The sequence below is a fragment of the Gigantopelta aegis genome, chromosome 8 (genome assembly GCF_016097555.1).
Source record: "Gigantopelta aegis isolate Gae_Host chromosome 8, Gae_host_genome, whole genome shotgun sequence".
NCBI lineage: Eukaryota > Metazoa > Mollusca > Gastropoda > Neomphalida > Peltospiridae > Gigantopelta > Gigantopelta aegis.
The window spans coordinates 34,824,576-34,850,804 of record NC_054706.1 but is presented as its reverse complement, the minus strand read 5'-3'; the positions used below and the strand labels follow the sequence as shown (position 1 = coordinate 34,850,804).

Below are 26,229 nucleotides of genomic sequence, written 5' to 3'. Positions count from 1 at the left end.
ACTTCTTGTTTTTTAAGCTGAAAATACTTATAGTTGCATTTTTAATATTTTTTAAAGGAATTATTGATTTTCTATTCAAATACCAAATAAAAAGTTAAGTTACTGAGAGATTGTCAGTTTAGTGAAATTACTTACCATATTTTATGATTATCATAATCAAAGGAAGAAAAGCCTGTATCAATCAATAATAATCAATAATCTTTAATAAAACAACATATGTTAGTAATCAAATAATGTTGGTTGAGTCATAAGAATATTTTTTAAAGATCTAAGTTTTAAAAATATAAAATTTTCAGTTTTATTCTTTTCAAATATGAAAATATTTACAGAATTTTTCATTATTAAACAAATACAAATTAAGTTTCAAAGCATATTTTTATATACTAAATGAATGTTGAATTATATTACTTGCTCAGGATTAAACACAATTTATTACCATGTTGTTTTGACTTGTGTTACAGCTTACACCTGTGGGTACAACAATTTTCCGATCGTTGTCAGCAACGGACAAGGACAGAGTGCAAAATGCTGTTATTGAATACACTATCTTGCCTGGAAATGGTGGAGCAGTGAGTATTTATCTAAAGTCTTTGTTAACGTAAGCCATTAATATTTTTCCAACATTTATAATATTTACTTTTAAAAAAACCCTAAGATAAAACATTCTTAGAAATTGAAAAATGATCTTGGAAATTACAAACCATGGTTTGTACCACATGATACATTTTAAAAACATTTTGACTTACGACAAAATCATTTGCTTATCTAACATTTCATTTCAGTTCAAACAATGTTCCTTGGGAAATTAGTGTTAAATCGGCATATGGAAGCACATACTTTAGATTTCACCTTGGATATCCAGGATATGGCAAATGTGCTCTGAGTCTGTATAATATATGTATGTTGAATTATTTTCTTTCCACAGTGTTGAGTCATTATCTGCTTTTGATGAAATATTTTTTTGTATGTTATTTTGGTTAAGGATAGCTTCTGGAAGTGAAAAGATTGTTCCTACAAATTCTAGTTGTAACCTACAAAGCTACTGTTTAAGACTACCTTTTTTAATATGAGAAAGTGTATATTAAAGACTGAAATAATAGTATCATAATTTTTCACCAGTTTTTAGGTAATAAGTTACTAATTACTTGTAACACCCAGTGTCAATTGATAAGGGTTCAAATGTCATTACTGAGATTGTTTATGAGATTAAACTGTACTCTGCTAAATTGTAACAATTAGTGTTCATATTTGTAATAATCATTTAGTGGAAATTTTTCTTTTTGTAGAATGATGGTTTCAACAAATTTGCTATTCCAAAAACTTCCTCAGGAATCGTGACAATAAGCCAGACACTTGATTTTGAAGCGGTGAATGCAAACGGTGCACCATACTATATAGTGAAGATCCAGGCATCTGTAAGTGTTTGTTTACTTATCAATGCTACATGTTTAGGTGAATTGATTTGTTGTTGTATACCCTAAAACAAAATAAAAACTCATATATTCATGTAAACAGCAGATCTGTAGAAAGAGACCAAAAACATGACACAACAGTCACCTCTGTTAAACAGTTGCCAGTCTGACTGTCATGATTAAATATAGTTTAAACAGCTATGTACAGAACTGCTATCTGTCTGTGAGGCCACATTTTAATACCAGTACTTCATTAGATAGCTTTGTAAGTGTAAGTATAACTATAATTACAAATGTGCTTTTGAAATGTATGTTTGTTATATTTATTAAGTCTGAAGCTTCTTTGCAATTAACTTAAGCCCTATTCTCAAAATTATTATTCAAATTATGATAGGTTTCCCCAGCTGCATTCCTTCCCTCCCCTTACCACCGGCATGGACTCGCCTGCACAGGGACGGGTGGGTGGGTGGGGGGTCTATGCGCTGAGATCAAATACACATCTATGTAATCTAGTTGGATATGAACATATGTTTTTTGGGGTTTTTTTTTGCTTTTATGAGCTATTATTGGGGTTTATTGAATAACACATTTAGAATTGGCTTTGAATCTTTATTGGTTATCCAAGCTTCTATTTTGTATTTCGACACCCACACAAAATGACACAATTTACCTTTAACCTTTTCGGCATTTGAAAATTTAAGATCATGTAATCTTGGAAAATGTTTGTTTTATGATGCTAGGGTTTATACCCCAAAAAATGTTATACTCTTGAATACAGTATTTAAAAAGACAATCCAAATTATAAAATAAATGTCATGATAAAGTGAACAAAAGCTGGAACAAATTATTTGTCTAAAAAGCAAATTGTTTTAGGCGAAAGTGTCAAGATGTGTATGATAGATGTTTTGATACAATCTGAAAAGGTGTACATGTGTACATGCGTGGTATCAATAATAATGTTATGAGTTATGTTAATTTTAACTCTGATCAAAATGTCCTAACACCGGTTTTAAGATAGTAGAGAAAAACTGATTTAAAATGTTCTTGACATCTATGATACAAGAACTTCCAAAACAGCATGCCTCCAAACTCCCTATCTTGCTTGCACATTGTTAAATTGCCAATATCAGTTTCTGTTATAAACATGCCTTTCTGATCCTAACATCTCCATTTTAAAATTTTCTCAGCCAGCAGTGAATATACTACCCATAATAATTGGTTCTGTTATTTAATACATATGCTTTTAAAATATTTGTTTTTGTTTTAAACAGGATCAGCCAGACCCACCCACTCTGAAACTGACAGCAGAAACCTATCTCAACATAACAATAACTGACGGAGATGATCAAGGCCCAATCTTTGAATATACTGGCTGCAGAGTAACCACAAGTGCACCATTTATCTGTTTTAACCCAGAATACACTGTGAACGTTGTGACTGGATCAACGGTATGTAACTAGGTTTCAAATTTATTACTTACTTGTGGCTGAATAATTTTCTGAACATTTCTTTTTAAATATCCACAACAGTTTGTTTATCTGAATGTAACTCTAGATGGTTCAGAAATAATAATTTAAAACAAATCTTTAGATGGTGTTTCCTGCTTTCCAGTGTCTTCTAAATGAACAAAACAAATATATCATACTGTTAAGAGTGGGAGGCAATTAATACAATTAATTCTTATTAAACTGTCATTTTTGTCATTATATCTTTAATATATTTTGTTTTATAATGAAAATAAGATCCTGTTTCCTAAATTTGTATGTTAAGATATGTTAATTCCTGGATCATTAACACATATAATCATATTGCTTAACGCACATGCATATATATATATATATACATACAGTCAAACTTCGATCACTCCACCTTCAATCTCTCGAAAAACTTCGATCTCTCGATCTGAAGCAACGGTCCCGGCCGAGTTTGCTATACAGACTAGTAATAACGACCTTCGAATACTCAAACCTCGAAAACTCGATCTAATTATTTGGTCCCGCTATAAAGATTTAATAGAGTATGCACTTCTAAAACTCGACACGTGTGGATTGATCAAACTGTCGTTGCCGATAGTATTTTAAAGACGAATGCATTGTCAATCATGTCAGTCAAGCGAAGCGCGCCTGTCTCGGGTGTTCTTGGCTGTCGAGGATAAAGGTGATAATTAGAAAATAATAGATCGCCGACTAAGCGGAACGAAATGATCCTGTGTTTTGTAGTCGGTGTCCGTCCGTGGTGGAAAGCCTCGCTACCTTAATATTTACTTACAGACACAGTCTGGTTAACTTCAAAGAGCATTTGTAATAATTGTTAGCGCTGTTTGTTTTTTGCTCTCAAAGGCGTGAATCGTGTCTAGCTTTAGTTTTTCTATTTATGTGTCAGTTAATGTTTATCAATTACCAGTCATTTAGTTATGTTAAAAATTGATACATCACAGATCAAACAATCTGGGGAAGGACCCGGTAACGTGGGGTTTGCCAAATCGGTTTTAAAAAGTTCTGCTTTCTTGTCATCCAAGCAATCTTGGGGGTGGGTGGCCAGATTGGAGAAAGAAAGTAGAGGTGCGAAGCGTAAATAAGTTTGTGTAAAACAAATGTACTTAAAGTGTTATTCGGCATTCAGTGTTTTATTTCTTAGTTACGTTCCGCTGTGTTTTGACATCTGTAAAATACGACAACGTTACTTTTTGTTATTTATATATGTATGTAAATGCCTTCTTTTTTTGTACCGGCCTCGGTGGCGTCGTGGCAAGCCATCGGTCTACAGGCTGGTAGGTACTGGGTTCGGATCCCAGTCGAGGCATGGTATTTTTAATCCAGATACCCACTCCAAACCCTGAGTGAGTGCTCCGCAAGGCTCAATGGGTAGGTGTAAACCACTTGCACCGACCAGTGATCCATAACTGGTTCAACAAAGGCCATGGTTTGTGCTATCCTGCCTGTGGGAAGCGCAAATAAAAGATCCCTTGCTGCCAATCGGAAGAGTAGCCCATGTAGTGGCGACAGCGGGTTTCCTCTCAAAACCTGTGTGGTCCTTAAACATATGTCTGACGCCATATAACCGTAAATAAAATGTGTTGAGTGCGTCGTTAAATAAAACATTTCTTTCTTTTTTTGTTTTTTTTCTGTCAATAAATACATGTAGCCTATATGCCCAGGCATATATTTCAAATTCATCTGGGTTATCTTTTTTGTTTTATTTACTTACTTTTACAGTATACGCAAAATGAATGTACCATAGGCATCGAAGATGCCAACAGCTGGAGTAGGATGGGATGAGATGGGGTGGCGTGGGGTGAGGTGACTGATGCATGTATATTAATTCGCCTTTCAACTGGGGACGCATAGTTTTCAGAGTTCAGAGGTAGCAAAACGCATGCTTCTTACAATATGAAGCGATATCAACTAGCTGCAATACCGCAACCAGCTGCAATGCAGTTTCAAATTTGAACTCGTTTATGTTAATTTCAAAAACTTCAAGATCGAGTTATTGAAGTTTGACTGGATATATATATATATACACACACATATATACAAACACACACACACACACACACACACACACACACACACACACACACGCACGCACGCACACACACACACACACATTAGTGACTGCATCTGTGTTTGCTGAATGTACAGTGATAACTTTAATTATTTTTTGTTTGTAGACCGGAAACCTTGAGATTCATTCCGTTCCAGACCCCAACAACATACCGGTAACGATTGGTGCCAGAGATCAAGACTCACTGAGATATCCAATCAGATTCTCCATTGAACAAAGTATGTCTGAATAACTGAAGTATTCTTTACATATGAATACCTGACTATAACAACATCCCAAATCCACATTTGTGAAAAATTGAGTAAGCACTAGAATAACACTTGGTTTCAATCTATCTGTCTGAGTAAAATAATAACACAAGTCAGACTCCAAGCCAATAAATACAGCATGCTTCTAATTATGCTGAGTAAAACAGTGGCCCACCTCCTGGAATTGCGCTGTTTTTTGCTGGTGGAGCTGGAACATTGTTGTAGTCAGGTATTCATATTTTTCTATGTGTTGTTAAACAGGTACATAAATACATAAAGGAAATCTGGAATCTGTATATGACCAACAGACTTATATAACTTAAGCTCCACTCAGATTAATAACAATTACTGTTTCACATGTTCCTGTTCTTTTAAAATGTGTTTGTTGTCAAGATAAATTAAGCAAACCTTATTCTTTTTCAGCCACACCACCTAGCCTGATAACCAAGTTTAACCCGCTTCGATCCAATAACCCCAACCAAGGCAGTTTGCTGTACACAACTAGCTTGAGTCTAAACAGTGCCATCACCAAGGCTGATGTCATTGACAATGAGTTCCAGATCGTCATACGGGTCAGTACAGCATGGGTTTAAACCATTTTACTTAGCAATGGGGTTTTATGAATATCTGTTTTATGTATCCCTTCTCAGTCAAAATGCTAACAAGATGGCAAGATAAAAATTAAATCGTTTCATTATATTGAGATAAAACTGACAATTTTTTTATGATCCATAATCGTTTTTAGTACAAATCCTTAATTTGAAACAGTATTCAATTGACTATGAACATTGTTACCATACAGTTACTGTGAAATTCATTGTGATAGATATTTAGAATTTCTGTATAATTAACAATTCATTTTGATAAATTTGTTTGCAGTTCATTATGCATCAAGGAATACATTTGAGGAAAAAGTACATTCTGTCAATAACCAACCATTGTTAAAACATGATGTTGACAGTAATAAGTAATAAATGCTGTTTTGAAAAAACAGTCACTCTTTGATTCACAATTTTTATAACAAAAAGTTATTATCACACATTATTTGTTGACATTACATGAAATTGCTGGCATATTTTTACAGTAAAGGCTCTTTTACAAAACAATAATAGAAACCAGCAAATATTTTACAAGTGTTTCTAACAGTTAATTTATAATATTTCTAAACCTGATAGCTAATGAATTAGTACTATTTAATTTTATCTAATAAACCCCCCCCCCCCCCCCCCCGGTCCCCCCCACAAAAAAAAACACAAAAAAACCCACAAAAAACAAACCCCCCCCCCCCCCCCCCCCCCCACCCCCCCCCCCCCCCCCCCCCCCCAAAACCTAAAAAGATCCCACTTAACAAGATCTTGCTTAAGCATACATTGAAATTTTATGTATTTATGAAGGTTTTTGCCAATATTGTGCTAGATCATTAAGAATAATATTATTATAGGCGACAGAGCAAGGACAAAGTTCGGGACCCAACCGGTTTCAGCGAGCTATCATCAGGGGAAGGGTTCTTCCTGCTAACAACTTTCCACCAGACATAAGCACATCATCTGGCCAGTTGACAGGCTACATTCGAGAAGATGCCAAAACAAACGATCATGTCAAAGACAGCAATCTTATAAACTCATTCCAACTGATCATTTCAGATCGAGATGTGGGTAGGGCTCCTTTATATGTATCTTTTTCCCTGTCTTCTGTAGTATTAATTTGACAAATCTTATAAACTCATTCCAACTGATCATTTCTGATCAAGATGATCAAGATGTAGTACGGCTCCTTTATATATATCTCTTTTTTCCTGTCGTCTTTTGTAGCATTAATTTGACAAATCTTATAAACTCATTCCAACTGATCATTTCAGATCAAGATGTGTTAGGACTCCTTTATATATATATCTTTTTCCCTGTCTTCTGTAGTATTAATTTGACAAATTTTATAAACTCATTCCAACTAATCATTTCTGATCAAGATGATCAAGATGTAGTACGGCTCCTTTATATATATATATCTTTTTTCCTGTCGTCTTCTGTAGCATTAATTTGACAAATCTTATAAACTCATTCCAACTGATCGTTTCAGATCAAGATGTGGTAGGGCTCTGTCACGGTACATGCTCTTAAATTTGTTTCGCCTGTGGCGATTTTAATTGTGTTAGAGGGCCGTGTGCAGTTTATTGCCCGTAGCCCAGATGGGGAACTTGTTACGTAATACTTCGCACGATCGGACATTCCAATATGCACTTAGTCCAGCTGCGGAGGCCATGTGGCGAGTAGTTACGTAATACCTCTGCGAGTGCGGTTTTACAACCGTGATTTTGGCGACGATGGCGTCAGTAAGTCTGACGATCAGAGAGAAATAATACCGACTCTAGTAGAGTCAGACTATGAGATGATACGTGAGGTACCGCCTTGTATCCCCAGGCAAAATCCTGATTTATAATAAATAGCTAGAATTTAGAGATATCTAGGAGAACGAATTAGGACGGCTCCAGGGGATCATGAACGTAGTCCGTTAGGACTTGGTAAATATCATTTCTGCTCTGTGTATAACCTTGATGTGATTGATGTGACTTTAAATATTTTAATACTGTATTATACCAATATTCTTTAGACAGTGTCTTCGGTCATCTGACGAAGTAAATCGTAGACTTTTTGTTCTAACATTATATGAGTATTTGGTAATATAAAGCTTAGCCAGTCATCCTAGAAGACCCTAGGTAAACTGTAGGTTATTGTCTTTATTGTGATAGGTACCAGTATTAATTTTGTGTTACAGATTACTGAAAGAGTAGTTAAGGGTTAATTAAAAATTAACCCGTTAGGAATAGAGTTGTAATTCCTTTATTAATTAAGTTCCCCAAGAAGCGTTTCTAAATTATCACACGTTACTGAACGAGTAGTAAGGGTTAATTAAAAATTAACCAGTTAGGAATGGTGTTGTAATTCCTTTATTAATTAACTTCTCCTGTAAGCGTTTCTCAATTATCACACGTGTGGGTGTTGTGTAACGGTGAAGTGATTCGCATATTGTGTAACTAGACACCTAGAGATTAACTAATTAAGTGATCAGTTCTGGGTTGTTATTATTGCTGTTATTAATTTACTACTACGGCTGTACATTTGTCAGCGTAGGATAATACAGATTCCAAAGTGTATTGTGTTTTTGTTGTGTTTCTAGAGAACTACGTGCTATATTAATATATACTTTATATAAGATCGTATCTCTGATCATACCTAGAGACGAGCCATACTAGGGTTTAACAGCCTGTTACAGAGAGATCTAATAGATATACAGTTAGGAGAGATATTTTGATAATCGTGTTTTATTCAGTTACGGGAATTATAGAATCCCCGTGACAGGCTCCTTTATATATATCTTTTTTCCTGTCGTGTTCTGTAGCATTAATTTGACAAATCTTTTAAACTCATTCCAACTGAGCATTTCTGATCAACATGTGGTAGGTCTCCTTTATATATATCTTTTTTCCTGTCGTGTTCTGTAGCATTAATTTGACAAATCTTTTAAACTCATTCCAACTGATCATTTCAGATCGAGATGTGGTAGGGCTCCTTTATATGTATCTTTTCCCCTGTCTTCTGTAGTATTAATTTGACAAATCTTATAAACTCATTCCAACTGATCATTTCTGATCAAGATGATCAAGATGTAGTACGGCTCCTTTATATATATCTCTTTTTTCCTGTCGTCTTTTGTAGCATTAATTTGACAAATCTTATAAACTCATTCCAACTGATCATTTCAGATCAAGATGTGTTAGGACTCCTTTATATATATATCTTTTTCCCTGTCTTCTGTAGTATTAATTTGACAAATTTTATAAACTCATTCCAACTAATCATTTCTGATCAAGATGATCAAGATGTAGTACGGCTCCTTTATATATATATATATCTTTTTTCCTGTCGTCTTCTGTAGCATTAATTTGACAAATCTTATAAACTCATTCCAACTGATCGTTTCAGATCAAGATGTGGTAGGGCTCCTTTATATATATCTTTTTTCCTGTCGTGTTCTGTAGCATTAATTTGACAAATCTTATAAACTCATTCCAACTGATCATTTCAGATCAAGATGTGTTAGGACTCCTTTATATATATCTTTTTTCCTGTCGTGTTCTGTAGCATTAATTTGACAAATCTTATAAACTCATTCCAACTGATCATTTCTGATCAAGATGATCACGATGTAGTAGGGCTCCTTTATATATATATATCTTTTTTTCCTGTCGTCTTCTGTAGCATTAATTTGACAAATCTTATAAACTCATTCCATCTGATCATTTCAGATCAAGATGTGGTAGGGCTCCTTTATATATATCTTTTTTTCTGTTGTGTTCTGTAGCATTAATTTGACAAATCTTATAAACTCATTCCAACTGATCATTTCAGATCAAGATGTGGTTGGGCTCCTTTATGTGGTTGTGTTTTCCTGTTATCTTCTGTAATATTAATTTGATAAATTACATTTTAGGATTGATCTGATTCATTTGACATGATTTAAAACTGATTTTCATTTGTAAAACTTTCATTAACTTTCATAACATTTCTGACATAATTTGCACTTTTGTTGACTTGTTCTGATTAAAAAATATTAAGTAGTATTTTACTCAGGTATGTGAAATGAGTAGCAACAAAACAATACTAGTGCATGTAGTTTGAATTTTAGTTGTTTTTAATAATTATGTTATTGTTTTCAGTCCGCCTCAGATCCCAAACAGACGTATACATTTGAAGTGATTGGTACAACAGTGTTCAGTGTTGACACAGATGGCATTGTCCGATTGGCTGCTCCAGGTTTGAACTATGAACAGTTGAGGAGTTATGCTTTTCAGGTAAAGGATAATTAAACTCAGTAAAAACCCAAAACTATAATCTAAAATATACTTAAATAATATTTAATTTTTCATATTTGCTACTTATGGCTAATGGATTATTATTACTGGTAAAATGCTAATATTTAATTTACCAAAAATAATACATTTTGTTCAAATTATACATTTTTGATTGACTAATGCAGTATCATTGCCATATTATGTATATACTGTAGGTAAATGTTCTAAGTCTGTGCTACAAAGTCATTAGCATTATTAAGTTCTATCAAGTCAAATGGATGTTTTAAACAAGTTATGATTACACTGTCAACTAAACTAAAGAACTTTATAATATATTGTTAAGCAGTTAAAAGCAAAAATATTAACACTGAACGGAATGTATGTAGAAAGCATTGACTAATTAACTTTTTTTTTTTGAAATAGGTGAGAGTAACTGAGGCGAGTACAACAGAAAAAAGATCCTCCCTGATTTCACTGACAGTGAATGTGATTGACGTGAACGACAACGCACCAACTTTCATATCGGGCTTACTCAGATTCGAGAGAACTGCAGGAACTTACAACAGAGACTTCATCACAACAGTATGTCAAATTACAGAACATCAAGTCAGACTGTTTAAACCAATCTTAATATCTTGTTTTCTGTATCCCAAACAACTCGTTATAAAAACCTCCTGCCCCGACTTATTTTCAGTGATAAATTTGTTTTTAATTTTACGCTATTCATGTCTTTTAAAACTGAATAATTAAGATAGCATGACTAAACCAGTGATGGACCAGATAACTAATGAAAATGTTTTTGACGGTGTGTGTTATGCACACTGTATTACTTCTCATAGCAGGTTTTGGTTTAAGTCCTCAACGTGAGGTGACTATTGTTTCCACTATTTATATATATCTTGTTAGCATTAAAGGTTAACTTTATAATAATAACAAAGCTAAAAGACAGAAAAATAAAGTCCTAAATGAGTGGTCATTGGATACTATTTATCTTACAAGATGTTTAAAAATGTATAAATAATGACTACAAGTGAGTTAGATACAGTTTTAAATAAATTATAAGATAAAATAGTATCAAACAGTCACAAATATAGTATTATATTTATCACCAACTTAAAATTATCATTGCATTTCATGGAATCTAGTAAAAATAGGCCAGTAAAGGCTATTTCATTTTTATAAAAATTATAGAAAATCCTACATTAAACTTGCTTTTTGGCTAAAATGAGTTAATGTTTATAGTATGTACTGAAAATTATTTTAAAAGATGTCATCTTTGTTATCACATACAATTTGAAACATTTAGCATACATATTTTGTATGACGATTTACAGGTGTTTACGTGAAAGCAGAAGTAAGAATAACACTCTTTACTAGTTATTGGGAATACAAAGTATATAGTAAAATAGATTTAAACCATGCAGCTCATAGTTTTAATCTTCACTGTTCTCTTAGCAGAATGTATATATCTCTTTACAGGTTGAGGCAACAGATGCTGATTCCTCACCAAACAATATAATAACATACTCCATTGAGAGTGTCAGTAACAATGGAGCCAGTAAATTCAGCTTGGAAACCAATTCTCTCTATATAAGTGGACAAGTAGCTGAGGGAGACACCTATGCCATAACCATTGCTGCCACAGATGGTGGGACGCCTCCACTCAAGTGTGTATTCAATTAGTTTAGAAGCAACACCAATCATGGGACTATTCTTTGTAGCAGTGTGTGTGAACGTTTTTTTGATGGAAGTATGCCCAAAATTACCCATACCCACAGGTTCATAAAAAAAGGCTAATGCTGCTCCAGAATAATTGAATACATGGTCTGTTTCAGTTTTTCTTTCAATACATTCTTTGTTTAACCTTCTGTCAACTGGATTATTTTTTGTGTGGGTACAACTTTTTGACTTTCACTACCATATTTTCACTTTAAAAATGTATACATCAATAAAATAATGTTCATATGTATAAGGTTAAGTATTATTTTCATGTGGGGTTTTTTCTTCTATTTTTTACTATATTTTAGAGTAGCTAATGCTGTTTAAAATTACTTTGTGCATTTTTCACAATTGAATTAGTGAAAGAAAGAAGTGTTTTATTTAACGACGCACTCAACACATTTTATTTACGGTTATATGGCGTCAGACATATGGTTAAGGACCACATAGATTTTGAGAGGAAACCCGCTGTCGCCACTACATGAGCTACTCTTCCGATTGGCAGCAAGGGATCTTTTATTTGCGCTTCCCACAGGCAGGATAGCACAAATCATGGCCTTTGTTGAACCAGTTATGGATCACTGGTCGGTGCAAGTGGTTTACACCTACCCATTGAGCCTTGCGGAGCACTCACTCAGGGTTTGGAGTCGGTATCTGGATTACAAATCCCATGCCTCGACTGGGATCCGAACCCAGTACCTACCAGCCTGTAGATCGATGGCCTGCCACGACGCCACCGAGGCCGATAATTGAATTAGTGAATGCACGCTGTGCAGTATACAGTATGTCAGCTTGCATGACTTCAAATGAGATATTTCACCTGCAGTATCCAGAAGGTTAAATACGATTTTGTTTTGTGGGTGTTGGATATGCAAAAACATGGCATCCTAACAACTCAAATGATGAATTTTGGAACAGCTGTTACCCTCATCTTTCAGTGGTCAATGGGCGGAAGGTAATCCAGTGGTAAAGTGCTTGCTTGATGTGCAGTCAGTCTATGATTGATCCTTGTCGATGGGCCCATTGGGCTATTTCTCGCCTGTTTCTATTAAAAGTCCATATATTATGGAAAATATATATATGTGAGATGGTTCATATAAAAGATCCCTTGCTACTAATGGAAAAAATGTTGCAGGAATTTCTCTCTAAGACTATATGTAACGTGTTTCATAAAATGACCTTCCCAGACATTGAAATAATTCGAGAATGGTCTTTCAGGTTATCAGGTTACAGTATGCCAAGAAAGTCGAGAACGGTACTTCGTTCTCCACAACACACCACTACACCCAAATGTCGACAAATTATGCTTTATTGAAATATTATAAACACAGATAAGTATCAGTAGAGTGAGAACAGTTTTATAATGATTAACAAAGTATCAGTGTGTCTGTGAAGTGATTTTAGAGTAATAATGTAAATATAAATGTGTCATAACCTGTAGGTTACCAGACCCATATCGTGTGTGTAACATTCAGTATATTATAATTGCAGGGGAACTATTACAGTTATTGTTGACATTACCTCAACGGGAAACAAAAGTCCTGTTATTCCTGCAGACATGTACACAATCTATGTGAGTGAGGGAATAAATGTGAACCAGGAAATATTCATCACACCGGTATGTTGTTTAATTATATGCATTTATATAGTATGAAATTAATCAAACATCCACAACAACTATTAGTTTTGAAATACGCAATTAAGGGAATCATCACAGTTAGAAAAACAACAAGAAATGTATAATACAGTAAAGTACACTTATAACAAACATGCTTAGAACGAACTGATCGTAAAGTCCCGTTTAATCTCCCTATTCATCAATAACCAACTTATGCACATGTGTACAATGAACTACTGCTATAACAAACTAACTATCATGGTCCCTTCAGGTTCATTATAAGAGTACTTTACTGTATATATAAAACAGAAAGAAAAAAAAGCACCAAGAACAACTTGTTTTCTATGCAAGAATATGTTTTCAGTCATTAATAAAACTGGTTGTATATGGTTAATACATGGGTTAAAAAAAACCGATTTAAGTAATTATTGTTATAAAATGTATACAAGCAATGTTAACAAATGAAGTATAGTCAGTATGCTAAAAATTATTAGCAAATTATTTGTTGTATGTTAAAGCAACTAATGCATTCTTCAGTCAAAGTAATTTTTTCCTCCACAGGTGACTGATGATGGAAATACATTGCAGTTTGCTCTTGCAAATGTCATCAATCCACAAGATAATACTTTTACAATTGGACAAACTGAGTAAGTTGATAAAATAATGAAACCAATACTTCAAATTCATTATTATTAAAAAAAGAACAGTTTTGTATCCTATTCATACTGGATTGATTATTATTAGCTATTGTGAATATTAGTCTTTAATATTTATTCTCCACTCCCAGTCCAAAATTATTGTTTGATGTGTTGGGATTTTAACAAAATAATATTTAAATTTAAAAAAAATTATTTGGTGAATAAAAGGATTTCTGTCTTATTAAAATATTATTTGAATGAATAATTTTGTGATTATACATTTATGAATGTGTAAATGAGCTGCATGTTAAACATTCACACAATTTCATTAACTGAATACTTATATATTTGTTCACTACAGTGGCAAGGTTAGAAATACCAGATTACTGGACCGTGAATCAACACCAGAATATAATTTAACAATAACTGTGAAAGATCCAATTTTGGTAAGTGACATTTACTTTTTATAAGTTTTATATACATGTATAAATATAAATGTTTGGTGATACATCATGTGATTGGTTTTAGTGCCCATTGAAGTTGTAATTCGGCTAACTACTTCTGTAAGCAATTCCTTGATCTAAAGTCGGAGTGCGTAATTGATATGTGATATGTCGTGTGTTTGTGTTGAAATGTCATATCAGTGATATTTTTTTGTATATACATGTACTTTAGACATATATGCTATTTTTTCATTTAAAAAATGACACAATTGTGGATCACCATTTTGTGTATAAATCTTCACATCAGTGGATCACTAATATTATTTGTATACATTATACATGTAAAACTATAAACCTTCACATCAGTGAATCACTATTCTGTGTATAGATTATACATGTAAACCTATAAACCTTCACATCAGTGGATCACTATTCTGTGTATACATTATACATGTAAAACTATAAACCTTCACATCAGTGGATCACTATTCTGTGTATACATTACACATGTAAAACTATAAAATCTTCACATCAGTGGATCACTATTCTGTGTATACATTACACATAGAAAACTATAAATCTTCACATCAGTGGAACTATTCTTCACATTACACATGTGGATCACTAAATCACATCAGTGGATCTCACTATTCTGTGTATACATTATACATGTAAAACTATAAAACCTTCACATCAGTGGATCTCACTATTCTGTGTATACATTACACATGTAAAACTATAAAACCTTCACATCAGTGGATCACTATTCTGTGTATACATTACACATGTAAAACTATAAAACCTTCACATCAGTGGATCACTATTCTGTGTATACATTACACATGTAAAACTATAAAACCTTCACATCAGTGGATCACTATTCTGTGTATACATTACGCATATAAAACTATAAAATCTTCACATCAGTGGGTCACTATTCTGTGTATAAATTACACATATAAACTATAAATCTTCACATCAGTGGATCTCACTATTTTATGTATCCATTACACATGTAAATTATGAAAATATTACATCAGTAGATCTCATTATTGTGTGTATACTTCACTTATTTAAACTATGGAAATGCCATATTATTGGACATTTGATTTGTCTTGCTTGTTTATCTTTGTTATTTGACGTATTTTTTAGACTGACTCTACACGTCTAAGAATCATAGTCACAGATATCAACGACAATAAACCAGTGTTCACAGGCCCTGGTCTGGTTGGCAACTCATACACATTCTCTGTCACTGAAGGACAATCAGCACCAGTAGATGTCGGTACTATCCAGGTATGTTTTTAGCTGCTGCTTTTTTATCAGTGTTTCCTTAAGAATAAGGGTTTTATTAAGTGTGGAAATATTACAAATTTATTTATTTGTTTAGCCTGAAAAATTGGTAACAGGAAACATTTGGGTAACACAGCTGTTTCAAATTAGTAAATGATTTATGGTATGTCATTGCCTATTTTATGTTGAAGAACAAAGAATATTTGAACTTTCATTTTGATTTTGTCTTTAGAGATAAATTGATGTATATTGTCTATGCATTGTGTGCAATTACATTTTTTATTTCCTTCTAGGCCTTTGACAATGATGAGCCAAATACATTAAATTCACAACTGACTTACAGCATTGCTCCTATCTATAGCACACTTCCGTAAGTTGCAGTCTTATTCATTTTTAAACATTGCCTTATAATTGATTATTGTATTTCTATAACTTTTTAAATGTCTGTTTAAAAAAAAGAAGAAAACTTGAGAACTTTTAAATATTTTTAAATTATTGTTTTTAATTAATAGAATGCCATAAATTAGGTAGAAGGCATAACATTCAGTAAACCTGTGGGCTGTGTTATATTTGAAAGTGTGTGTATCAAAGCCTGTGGTACGAACATTATTTACTGTGGTGTTTGTTGGGAAGTGAATCTAAAACCATGCTTCTCGCCTTTTCACCAATGATATAATGAAGCTTTATGAAAGTGGACTGGACACAGCATAATATTTCACACAACACTCATCACACAAACAGTCAGAGGAATTATTTGTCTTGCAAGCCATACATGTCCACATTACAAACGCGATTCATGAATTAACCTAAAGAAACACTATATTTAATAAATTACTGATTGGTTTGTAAAATCAGGTTGAGATAGGATTGCTTTGCATTGGATTTGTTTTAGCCAACAAGGAAGTTTTTGTTTCATGTTTTATCTTTTCATTTCACTGAACTCTTGTGTAACTCATGGAATGTTTTCACCATCTTGCAAAACCCATTAATTTTGCTTAACCTTTGAGCAGTATTTTAAAAGACCTAATTGTTGTATGATGCTTAATAACAATCATTAATAATTTGAAGAGAACCACAAATGATAATTTATTTTTAAAATAGGTGTCTTTTCATTTTCTTTTACTTTATATCTCTTCTTATCAGTTTATTTGTGTAACATCCTGGTTTGATTGTTTAAAATATGTCATGGCATTGCCCCGACTCCTTCCTTTCATCTGAAAAAGTTTCTCTTCCTCCGTATACCCCCACACTCCCTCTTTGTCTACAATGTTTAATTTACAAGCAAACCAAGAAGGAGATTTAGTGATGGTTGTTGTTTTCATGTGTACAGATTTTCAATACAACAAGGAGTAGGAAATGCAAAGATACAGACTACTGCACCACTGGATTATGAGACTAATAAGCGGTTTGAGTTCTTGGTGTACGCCACTGACCAAGCGAGCGATGCACGGCGGGGATCAGCCACAGTGATTGTCCTTGTTAACGATGTACAGGATAACATTCCACTGTTTGTTCAGACTGTGTATGAGGCATCAGTAAACGAAGGTACTGCAGGTCTGCCTGTAGTCACAGTTAAAGTAAGTGCTCTTTGACTTCTGATTTATGTACTGGTCTCGTGCTCTTTGTCTTTCGAAAAACTAAAATTTCCTTTTTTCTCTTTTCTTTGATTCTGCTGTCTTGACATCCTTTGACTTTAGCTTATATTGCATTCAAGCCATTTTCGAATATTCATTCTTAATGTACTCCCATTAACGATTTGTTTATGTTTTTATCCAGTTTTCCACTTCTGAATTATATTAGCAATTATATTAGCACACATACTTTTACAAATTATGTTCACAATTATAAATTCAATTTATAGTTCCCACTAAAAGCTTCTTTTAATATCACATTTTTAGGTCCATTTATTATTAATTCCATTGAGAGTGTCAGATGTTAAATCATGTTCATGTGTGTTTTTGTTAATCTTCATTAACCAGACACAAACAGGCACTTTATGTAGAAACAAGGTGTATGGATTTAACATGCCCATATCCAGTTACGGTTTAGACGTAGCTGTCCTACGCACAATGTCCGAATGTCACCACCCAGACTGGAAAATGACAGATGGTATGTTTCTTTATTTCTAGGCTGAAGATTTGGACACTGTCAAGGACATCTCATATGAATTTGTAGATAATACCTTGACAGAGTTCAGTATCAATTCGGTGAATGGTCAAATTACAACAGCTATAGCATTGGACTATGAGACGAGACAGCGGTATGTGTTCTTAGTGACAACTTCAGGAGGAAGAAATCAACCTGGATTGTCAACCACAGCAACAGTTACTGTCAGTGTTGTGGTATGTATCCTTGTTGTTGAAATCGTATCAGATGTAATGGCAACATTGAAACAAATTTCACTGGCTTAGTCTATTCTGTAGCCTTCAGAACTGAAATTAGTCTATGTTTTATCTCTCCATAGTTATCTCCATAAAGTGGCAACTCATTACAGTTTTAATATATTTATTTTATGCAAAGATTATGTGCCACTTGCATCTATAATAATGCACTTTTAGTGACTGTAGGTTAAATAAATATGTTGAGATGTAATAACAGAAACATTCCTTTCCTTCCAATATGGCTTGTTTTTTAACTTTCAGGACATAAATGATTCACCTCCAGTAATTGGCTTTGATCAAGGTCAAGCTACTGTCACACGACTGGAGACTGTACCCATTGGAAACCTCTTGGTAGATCTGTCAGCAACTGATCAAGACACACCGGTATGTATGTTATTGCTATTTCCAAAAAAAAAGTATCTATTTCTTGACACTTTTTTCTTTCAAAATATTTTCTTTGATCAACTGTCAGAATAATTCAAATAATATTTTCACTTTATATGTTTTTGTAATATCTTTCTTACAGGGAACACCTAACAGTCGAGTTACCTTCAGACTTGATCAAGGATCCATTAATCCTCAGTCTGGTGTGAGGTTGTTCTACATTAACCCAAATGATGGAAAACTGGTAGTGAGTCAGCAGTTCACAACAGACCCAGGTCCAACTCGGTATACGGTAAGTAATTAGAAGGCTGACATTAAACAAGTAATTAAACAATCTAGTTCTAGTGAACCAAGAACATGTGTGGCCTGTTGATGTTACTATCGTGGCATGATATACTTAACATTCCATGTGATTAAGGATTTATCACAACATAAAGGATTCTTCCAGAATGCATGAACTTATAGGATTGCATCTGTTTTGTGGACTGAAGGTGTGATGTAACTTAGTGGAAGATTGCTTGCCTTAGGTGCCATGGGTCATGTGATCAATTGCCTTGAAGGACTGGAGTTTTTTCCCCATCCCAACCATTCCCCATGGCCTGTACCTCAAGAGCTATGATAGGTACAATTCTGTCTATGAGAAAATGCATATAAAAGATTCCTTGCAGCTTCATCAGTAGGAATAGCATACAGTGGCAGCTGGTTTCCCTCTATCGACCAGATTTTGAAATAATCTTGTTAGACATCTTTGGCCATAGTTTAGAATGTGTTCGGGTGTTCTTAACAAATATTTTCCTTTTTTCTATTTTGTGGACTAAACAGGGAGTCAGGGATAAAAAAAACCTGTTACTTAATTGAAAATATAGTAGTGTATGTTTCATATGTACCTGTATTTCTGACTGTCACTAAAGTACTAGACACCCTTGTGGAGAAAGATTTGTATGTAACTAAGGCCAGATTGGACTTCTGTTATGTAGAGGTTTCTTTTTAATGGACTTATCTTGGAGCAGATCTGCGCAAACTGAAATCCTGCCACAAAAGTGGTTATGCCAAAATAATTGCCTTTTTTGTTTTATATATCATCTTTTTCTTTCTAAATAATAATAATCTTCATCTAAAACAACACATAGGCTAATTTGAACTTTAAAAATTTGGGACAATGAATTATCAAGAACATGTAAAAGTACTGCAGCTTAAATGGCAGATAATATTATCAGTATTTAGTTACAGATAGTTGTACCACACTATCACAGTACTGGACTAATTCAATTTACTTAAACATTATAACTGTACATGTATTGTAAACTAAAACATAGTCTTAAATAACAAATGATTAGGTTCGAACCCTGAATTGTATTGTATCAATGTTTTTTTTATTAACTTTTGTGGTTTTCTGGGTTTGTTTCCAATTCTCTATAACATAACATTTTGACTGCTTGTGTTTATCAGATGTGTTGAAATATTTAATATTTTTAGATGAGAATCATAGCAGAAGATGGAGGCAACCCAAAGCTTAGTGCTTTTCAAGATATAACAGTGATCGTGAACCGCAACAATGCACCCTTCTTTACTCCATCAAGCTTGCAAACAACCATGGATGAAAACATGGCTCTGCAAAGATCTGTGTTTCAAGTGGTGGCCACTGAATCGGATACTGTGGTATGAGATCACACAATATGTTTTTCTATTTTCTTATCTGTATTACAAATAGTGTATTTACATGCACAGAATATGCCACCCTTCTTCCCCATTCTTCTTTATGTTTTTACAGTTAACTCTGCAAACACAATCATTTACAAAACATTGTCATTAGTTCAGCAACAATAACAGTCTTTGAATTATAATTTAAAGTTAACAATTTTTTCAGGATCCATTTGACAAAGTGACCTACTCTTTGGATGGTGATATTTCAGCTCTGGATTACTTTTCTGTCACCACAACTGGTCAGATTAATACGGATTCATTCCGGTCAGTTGCTGCTGACCCACTTTTACCTATGCAGTACATAGTAAGTATACATTGGGCTACTCTGAGAACTGTTCCCAGTAACATTTTAATACATATATTTTTTTAATATTAAATTGGATTTTTATAACAATTTAAACATATTTGTAAAGATTAATATTGAATAATTATTTACTTTTACCTATGCAGTACATAGTAAGTATACATTGGGCTACTCTGAGAACTGTTCCCAGTAACATTTTAATACATATATTTTTTTAATATTAAATTGGATTTTCATAACAATTTAAACATATTTGTAAAGATTAATATTGAATAATTATTTACTTTAGAATTGTAATAATTTTTCTGCCATATTGAAGCAAGGAAGTTTTTAAAGTAATAAATATTTAAAATCAAAAACAGATAATCTTGACAGAATAAAATATACTGACAAAATGTGAAATGTGCCATGTGTCACATATATTATTGATTGCTGAAAGATGTCTTTATTTTATTTATTTGAGCAGGGCTTTAAAAATTGGCTGGAACTAATTACATTTGATAAGTAAAACCACTGAAAACAATTAGCAACACAAAAACATGGGTATTTTTATTTCTAAATATTTAAAATAAAATTCACATTAAAAAATTAACATTCTAAATTTTAATATATATATATATATATATATATATATATATTATATATATATATATATATATATATATTAATGTCTTGGTGCCTACAGAAGGAAATGTATGGCTATAAATTTATGTTATTTGTTCTATTAAGCATTATAATCAGTGATAGTAATTTGATTTTTTTACAATAATTTTTTTCAGCTTCGTATTATAGCCACTGATGGTGGTGGATTGAAAGGAACTGCCACTGTGACGATAAGCATAAATCGAAATCTTCAAAATCCCATTCTCCAACCACAGAACTACTCAACATCTATCTATGAAAATGATCCTCTTGGAGAAACAGTTCTTTCAATTGTAGCCACTGATTCAGACCGAAATGTAAGTTACTGTTTTCATAATTTTTTTACAGCAACAATTATAATTATTATTTAAATTTTTTAATAAAGATATAAATTTCATTATTTAAGGCAAGTTTTTTAAATTCATTATGGATAAAAATAAATGTTATGCAAAATGAAGTCCATTAAAACAAAATTATTAAAAAATTCTCTTAACTTGTTAACTTACATTGATATTTCATTAATGAAACTGCACCACACTGAAATTTTTACCATATTCTATTAACTAATTATATTGTTTCCTGTTTTTTTTCAGCAACCACACAACCAGTTGTCTTATGCAATAACCAGTGATCAGATATCGCAGAGATATTTTCGAATTGATGCTAATGGAAATATCTATATGTATAGATCTCCAACCTTAGACAGAAACATTAACAGTTTCAGCGTAAGTATAGAAATGGATATATTACCCTTGCATATTTTACAATGATATAGTGTAATCAGTGTTAAATAAGTACTTGTACTGTTGTGATTTAAAATATACAATTGTTTTGATCATCTAATTATTATGTAGTAGATGTTCAGAAGTAGCAGTCCCAAGAAACAGAATAAAACAAAATTGGACAATGTTTTATATAGGTGGATATTATTCTGAAATTATGTGATCTATTGATGAAAGTTTTTTTGTTTTTTAAAAAAGCTTTTAGGAAATATAAAAAAAATGCCTTGTTTTCTATGCTGCCATATTTTAAACATCCTTCTTCTTTTTTTAATTAAAATGTTTTCTCTTATTACTTTGATATATTTACAGATGACTGTTGATGTCCGAGATCAAGGTAAACCAACTCCTAAAATAGCTCAGCCAAATCCAGCCTATGTGTCCATTTCTGTAATTCGAAATTTAAGGAGTCCTCTCTTCTTTGCAAGTCCATATTCAGTGGTCCTCCGTCAAGATCGGCAAGTGCCATCAAACATATTAAGAGTTAATGCCACAGATTCAGATACAGAGGTAAGTGTCATTGTTCTTCTCTAATGTTGTTTCAGAGTACTGATTCTTGATATCTTTCAGGGAATAGGACATGGGCAACAAAATAATATGTAGGCTTTGTTTTAGTTTGTTAAAACATAATTTTACCAATTTATGACAATTAGTTACTTTAAAAAAAACAATTGACACCTACTCTGAGAGAGGCCTAGCATGACTGACACAGTTTGCCACCAGCTGAAGTTCAAACTAAACCAATCAATCATCAATATTTTTTATCTACGAATAAACACACAAATTGAATTATGGCATATATCTGTGTAGGGCTAGGGTAACCAACTGAGATGTGAGAAATTATAGGATTAATGCACTGGATTTAAAAACAATTATCATCAAAGGTTTGGTGCAAGTTCTACAAAGGTAAAATGAAGGAATAAAAACAAATATTGCCAATAATGTTCCATAACCAACAGCACATATATTTACTCTTAAACTGTAGTTATAGGACTACTGTTGTTTAGACTTTTTCTGCATTATAATGTTTTATAAGGTGATTGTGTTATGATTTTGTTTTAGCAGTTTGTAAGTTTAAATTGTTTTGTTTCAAATTATTAACTATAGATGACATGCATCTACATTAAAAGTAACCATAAGATTTCTAAAAATATTTTTTTTTCCTTATTTAGTCTCGCTTCAGGACTGTACGTTACTCCTTGGTTGGAGATGATGAATCACCCAATTTCTTCAGTATCAATTCTGACAGTGGACAAATTCAACTTATTAAAAGCTTGGCGGATACTGAAAAAAATTCACTGACAGTAAGTACCTTTTAACCACGTGTTCATCGTTTAAAATTACGTCAAACCTTAGTGGTATGCTCTACAAATTCTTTTCACATTAATGGTGCTTTTGTGTGTTTTTAAATTGATGTAGTCATGTTTGTCTTTCACTTATGCATTAATCTGTCTCAAGTCATTCCTGCTCATTCAAGGGGAGTTGGTGAACATGATAGTTGAGTAACTTCATTGAATTAAATGTTTCTATTGAACTGTACATTTATTTACCTATATAATAAGTAAAAAGACTGGTGTGACACTCTCTTTTTTATTAGCTGATAATCTATTAATTCATCAATTTATTAAATTATCTGTACATTATTTCAGGCCCATAGAAAATAGGGTCATACATATGAGGCCCAAACCATATTTATTTTTTGTGTGTGTGTGTGTGTGTGTGTGTGTGTGTGTGTGTGTGTGTGTGTGTGTGTGTGTGTGTGTGTGTGTGAATATAAACAAAAAGAAAGGCTTATGATCCCCCTCTGCAGTGTGAGCCCCATGTTCCTATATTTCTTGTATTTATATATCATTTCACTGTTTCCTTTTTTTCAAAGATACGAATTGTTGCAAGGGACACAGCAACTGCTGATATTTCTGCCAGATCTGCTACAGGCCTGGTGTTTGTAACTGTGACTCGGAACTTCCAGAAACCAGTTTGGCCACCTGGAGTTGTATACTCCAAGAGAATTCCAGAGTCGACACCAGTGTTGGATCCTGTTATTACTGTAAAAGCCACTGATGGTGATCCTCAGGTAAATGTTATGCAATATTGAGAACATATTTGTGTGTTTGTAAGCATACTTATATTTGCAGAAATGGTATTAAAAGTGCTGTTCCAGACCATACACTAAAATTTCAAATTCCACAATTAAGTGTCTTCTTAATTCATTTTACACATATTTCTAAATCAATAATTACAAAAATGCCCCATAAAAGTATTAAAAAATCACTTAAAGTCACGTCTGTAGAGTAGACAGGAATGCCGACATTTATAACAACAACTTGCCGAATAATGAATCTTCACAAATGTAGTCTACACCTTAACGAGCACCAATTGTTGTAATGAGTATTTGGATTAAGTGAAATTAGTAATAATATTTAGTACTTTCATTATTAAAACTATAAAATGCACAAAAAACAAACTAGGAGCAGCAGTTGTAATTGTATTACATGCAGTGAAAACTCATGACGAACTGTTAATGTGGGTTTTTTAAATTTATAGGCTCCAAACAATATAACCTACTACGAACTTGTTGGAGATCAACAGGTCAAGTTCTTCTTTGAAATTGGCAAATCTGATGGCATAATCAGAGTTCGACGTCCATTGAGACTGGCAGCTGTTCCAAAACCAGCACAGTACAATGTAAGTTTCACCATTTTAAAACCTTTTTTTTTATGCATGTAAAAAAATTTAATGTAATTTTGTATTGATTAGTAATATGAATATTGCTATTTAAATGGTCAAGCAAGTAATAAATTAAATGCTTCTAAATTCTTCACAGCTCATGTAGAGTTTTATTTTAGATAAGATTCCTCACTTAGGATTGTGGCTTATCACTGTGCAATATATTTCAATCTAGCAATATATTACAAATGAGAGTACACTATTTTGATGGTGGTTTATCACATTTTAGTATATTTAGGCATACAGGAGTTTGTTATTTAGATAAAGAGTACAAGGGATTACAATCCTATTTATTTTACATGCATACAGGAAATGGATGAAGGTTTATCAAATTATCATCTTTCGGCCTGTTAGCCTTTAGATGTCTGTGCAGGACTGAACCTTTTGGGGACATCAAACTAATAGTGGCACACAGACTGCTGTCAGGTCCACAACGTTATTAGATTGCTACATACGCATTAAATAAGAGTACATGATTTTAATTGGGTGGGTATCATCTTGCAACAGTGCATGATTTGGATGGTGGTTTATCATCTTTCAGTATACAGACATGATTGTTTTCCGTTATAAAATGGATGTCCACTTTTTAAATATTCTGTTACCAATTTTTATTTTCTGCTTGTTATAATTTTAACGAGTGGTCATTCGGAGCACTTCGCCTTAATTTATGGTGCCAGAGAAAACAAAATTCGCCATCTATCAGTCTGCATTAACATCGCTATCTTCGAGTAAAATCTGGAGGATTTTTTGGTAGGGTGTACAATCATGTCTGAGTGTATTAGATAAGAGCACGTGATTTTGACTGGGTGGATATCATCCTTTAATATAATCCACATGATATATATATATATATTGAAATATAATAACCCCACCATCAAAATCATATGGATTATATTAAAGGATGATATATATATATATATATATATATATATATATATATATATATATATATATATATATATATATATATGATTAAAGAACATAATAAGATTCAAATAAGATTAAATAATGTTTTTCATGGTTTCTCATCTCTTTTTTTTTAATAAGATAAAAGTATCTTATAAATTTTGATATATTTTAGATGAGAGTACGTGCTTTTGATGGTGGTACCCCATCCCTAACATCGGATGTTGAAATAGATGTGACAATTCAAGTATTCCGGAACAACCATCCTCCACAATTCTCTCAAGATATCTATCGTTCCAGCCATACCCAAGGGTCAGGAATTCTTGACACCACTGTGATCCAGTCAGTTTATGCTAGAGATGAAGATACTGATGTAAGACTCGTCGTTCAATAAGTTTAGTTTTATTTCCCTTCACCACCCAAAACCCAAATGGACCTGTAATTTGTTTTTCTGTACACCAAAAGTACTTTTCATTAATAATTGTAATTTGATTTAACATGTCAACAAGTGAAAAGGTAAACATTTTGGGAAAGAACAATGATGTACAACTTTATTCTATGAATTTAAATGCAAGTTTATTAATACTGATTTGTTTCCATTTGGTTTTGGTTAGGTTT

General features: G+C 32.9%; 1 protein-coding gene across 2 annotated transcripts in view; it reads left to right on the top strand.

The window, feature by feature from the left end:
- The first annotated feature begins 1,311 nt into the window (after window positions 1-1,311).
- LOC121378667 overlaps window positions 1,312-26,229 on the top strand; it is a 159,300-nt gene continuing 134,382 nt past the window's right edge. The window contains exons 1-26 of one of the 2 annotated variants that reach the window (XM_041506945.1): window positions 1,312-1,415; window positions 2,684-2,860; window positions 5,083-5,194; window positions 5,648-5,796; window positions 6,666-6,878; window positions 9,939-10,073; window positions 10,497-10,655; window positions 11,553-11,740; window positions 13,284-13,410; window positions 13,972-14,057; window positions 14,410-14,494; window positions 15,644-15,787; window positions 16,078-16,154; window positions 17,115-17,361; window positions 17,914-18,126; window positions 18,427-18,549; window positions 18,692-18,841; window positions 20,026-20,208; window positions 20,417-20,557; window positions 21,337-21,516; window positions 21,793-21,924; window positions 22,291-22,488; window positions 23,151-23,282; window positions 23,855-24,052; window positions 24,523-24,663; window positions 25,787-25,984. In XM_041506945.1, coding sequence (XP_041362879.1) covers window positions 13,351-13,410; window positions 13,972-14,057; window positions 14,410-14,494; window positions 15,644-15,787; window positions 16,078-16,154; window positions 17,115-17,361; window positions 17,914-18,126; window positions 18,427-18,549; window positions 18,692-18,841; window positions 20,026-20,208; window positions 20,417-20,557; window positions 21,337-21,516; window positions 21,793-21,924; window positions 22,291-22,488; window positions 23,151-23,282; window positions 23,855-24,052; window positions 24,523-24,663; window positions 25,787-25,984 — 2,688 coding nt within the window. In that variant the 5' untranslated portion in view covers window positions 1,312-1,415; window positions 2,684-2,860; window positions 5,083-5,194; ... (4 more) ...; window positions 11,553-11,740; window positions 13,284-13,350. Of the gene's footprint in view, window positions 1,416-2,683; window positions 2,861-5,082; window positions 5,195-5,647; window positions 5,797-6,665; window positions 6,879-8,752; window positions 8,782-9,938; window positions 10,074-10,496; window positions 10,656-11,552; window positions 11,741-13,283; window positions 13,411-13,971; window positions 14,058-14,409; window positions 14,495-15,643; window positions 15,788-16,077; window positions 16,155-17,114; window positions 17,362-17,913; window positions 18,127-18,426; window positions 18,550-18,691; window positions 18,842-20,025; window positions 20,209-20,416; window positions 20,558-21,336; window positions 21,517-21,792; window positions 21,925-22,290; window positions 22,489-23,150; window positions 23,283-23,854; window positions 24,053-24,522; window positions 24,664-25,786; window positions 25,985-26,229 lie in introns of those variants that run through there. The other variant, XM_041506947.1, reaches the window with a different exon arrangement.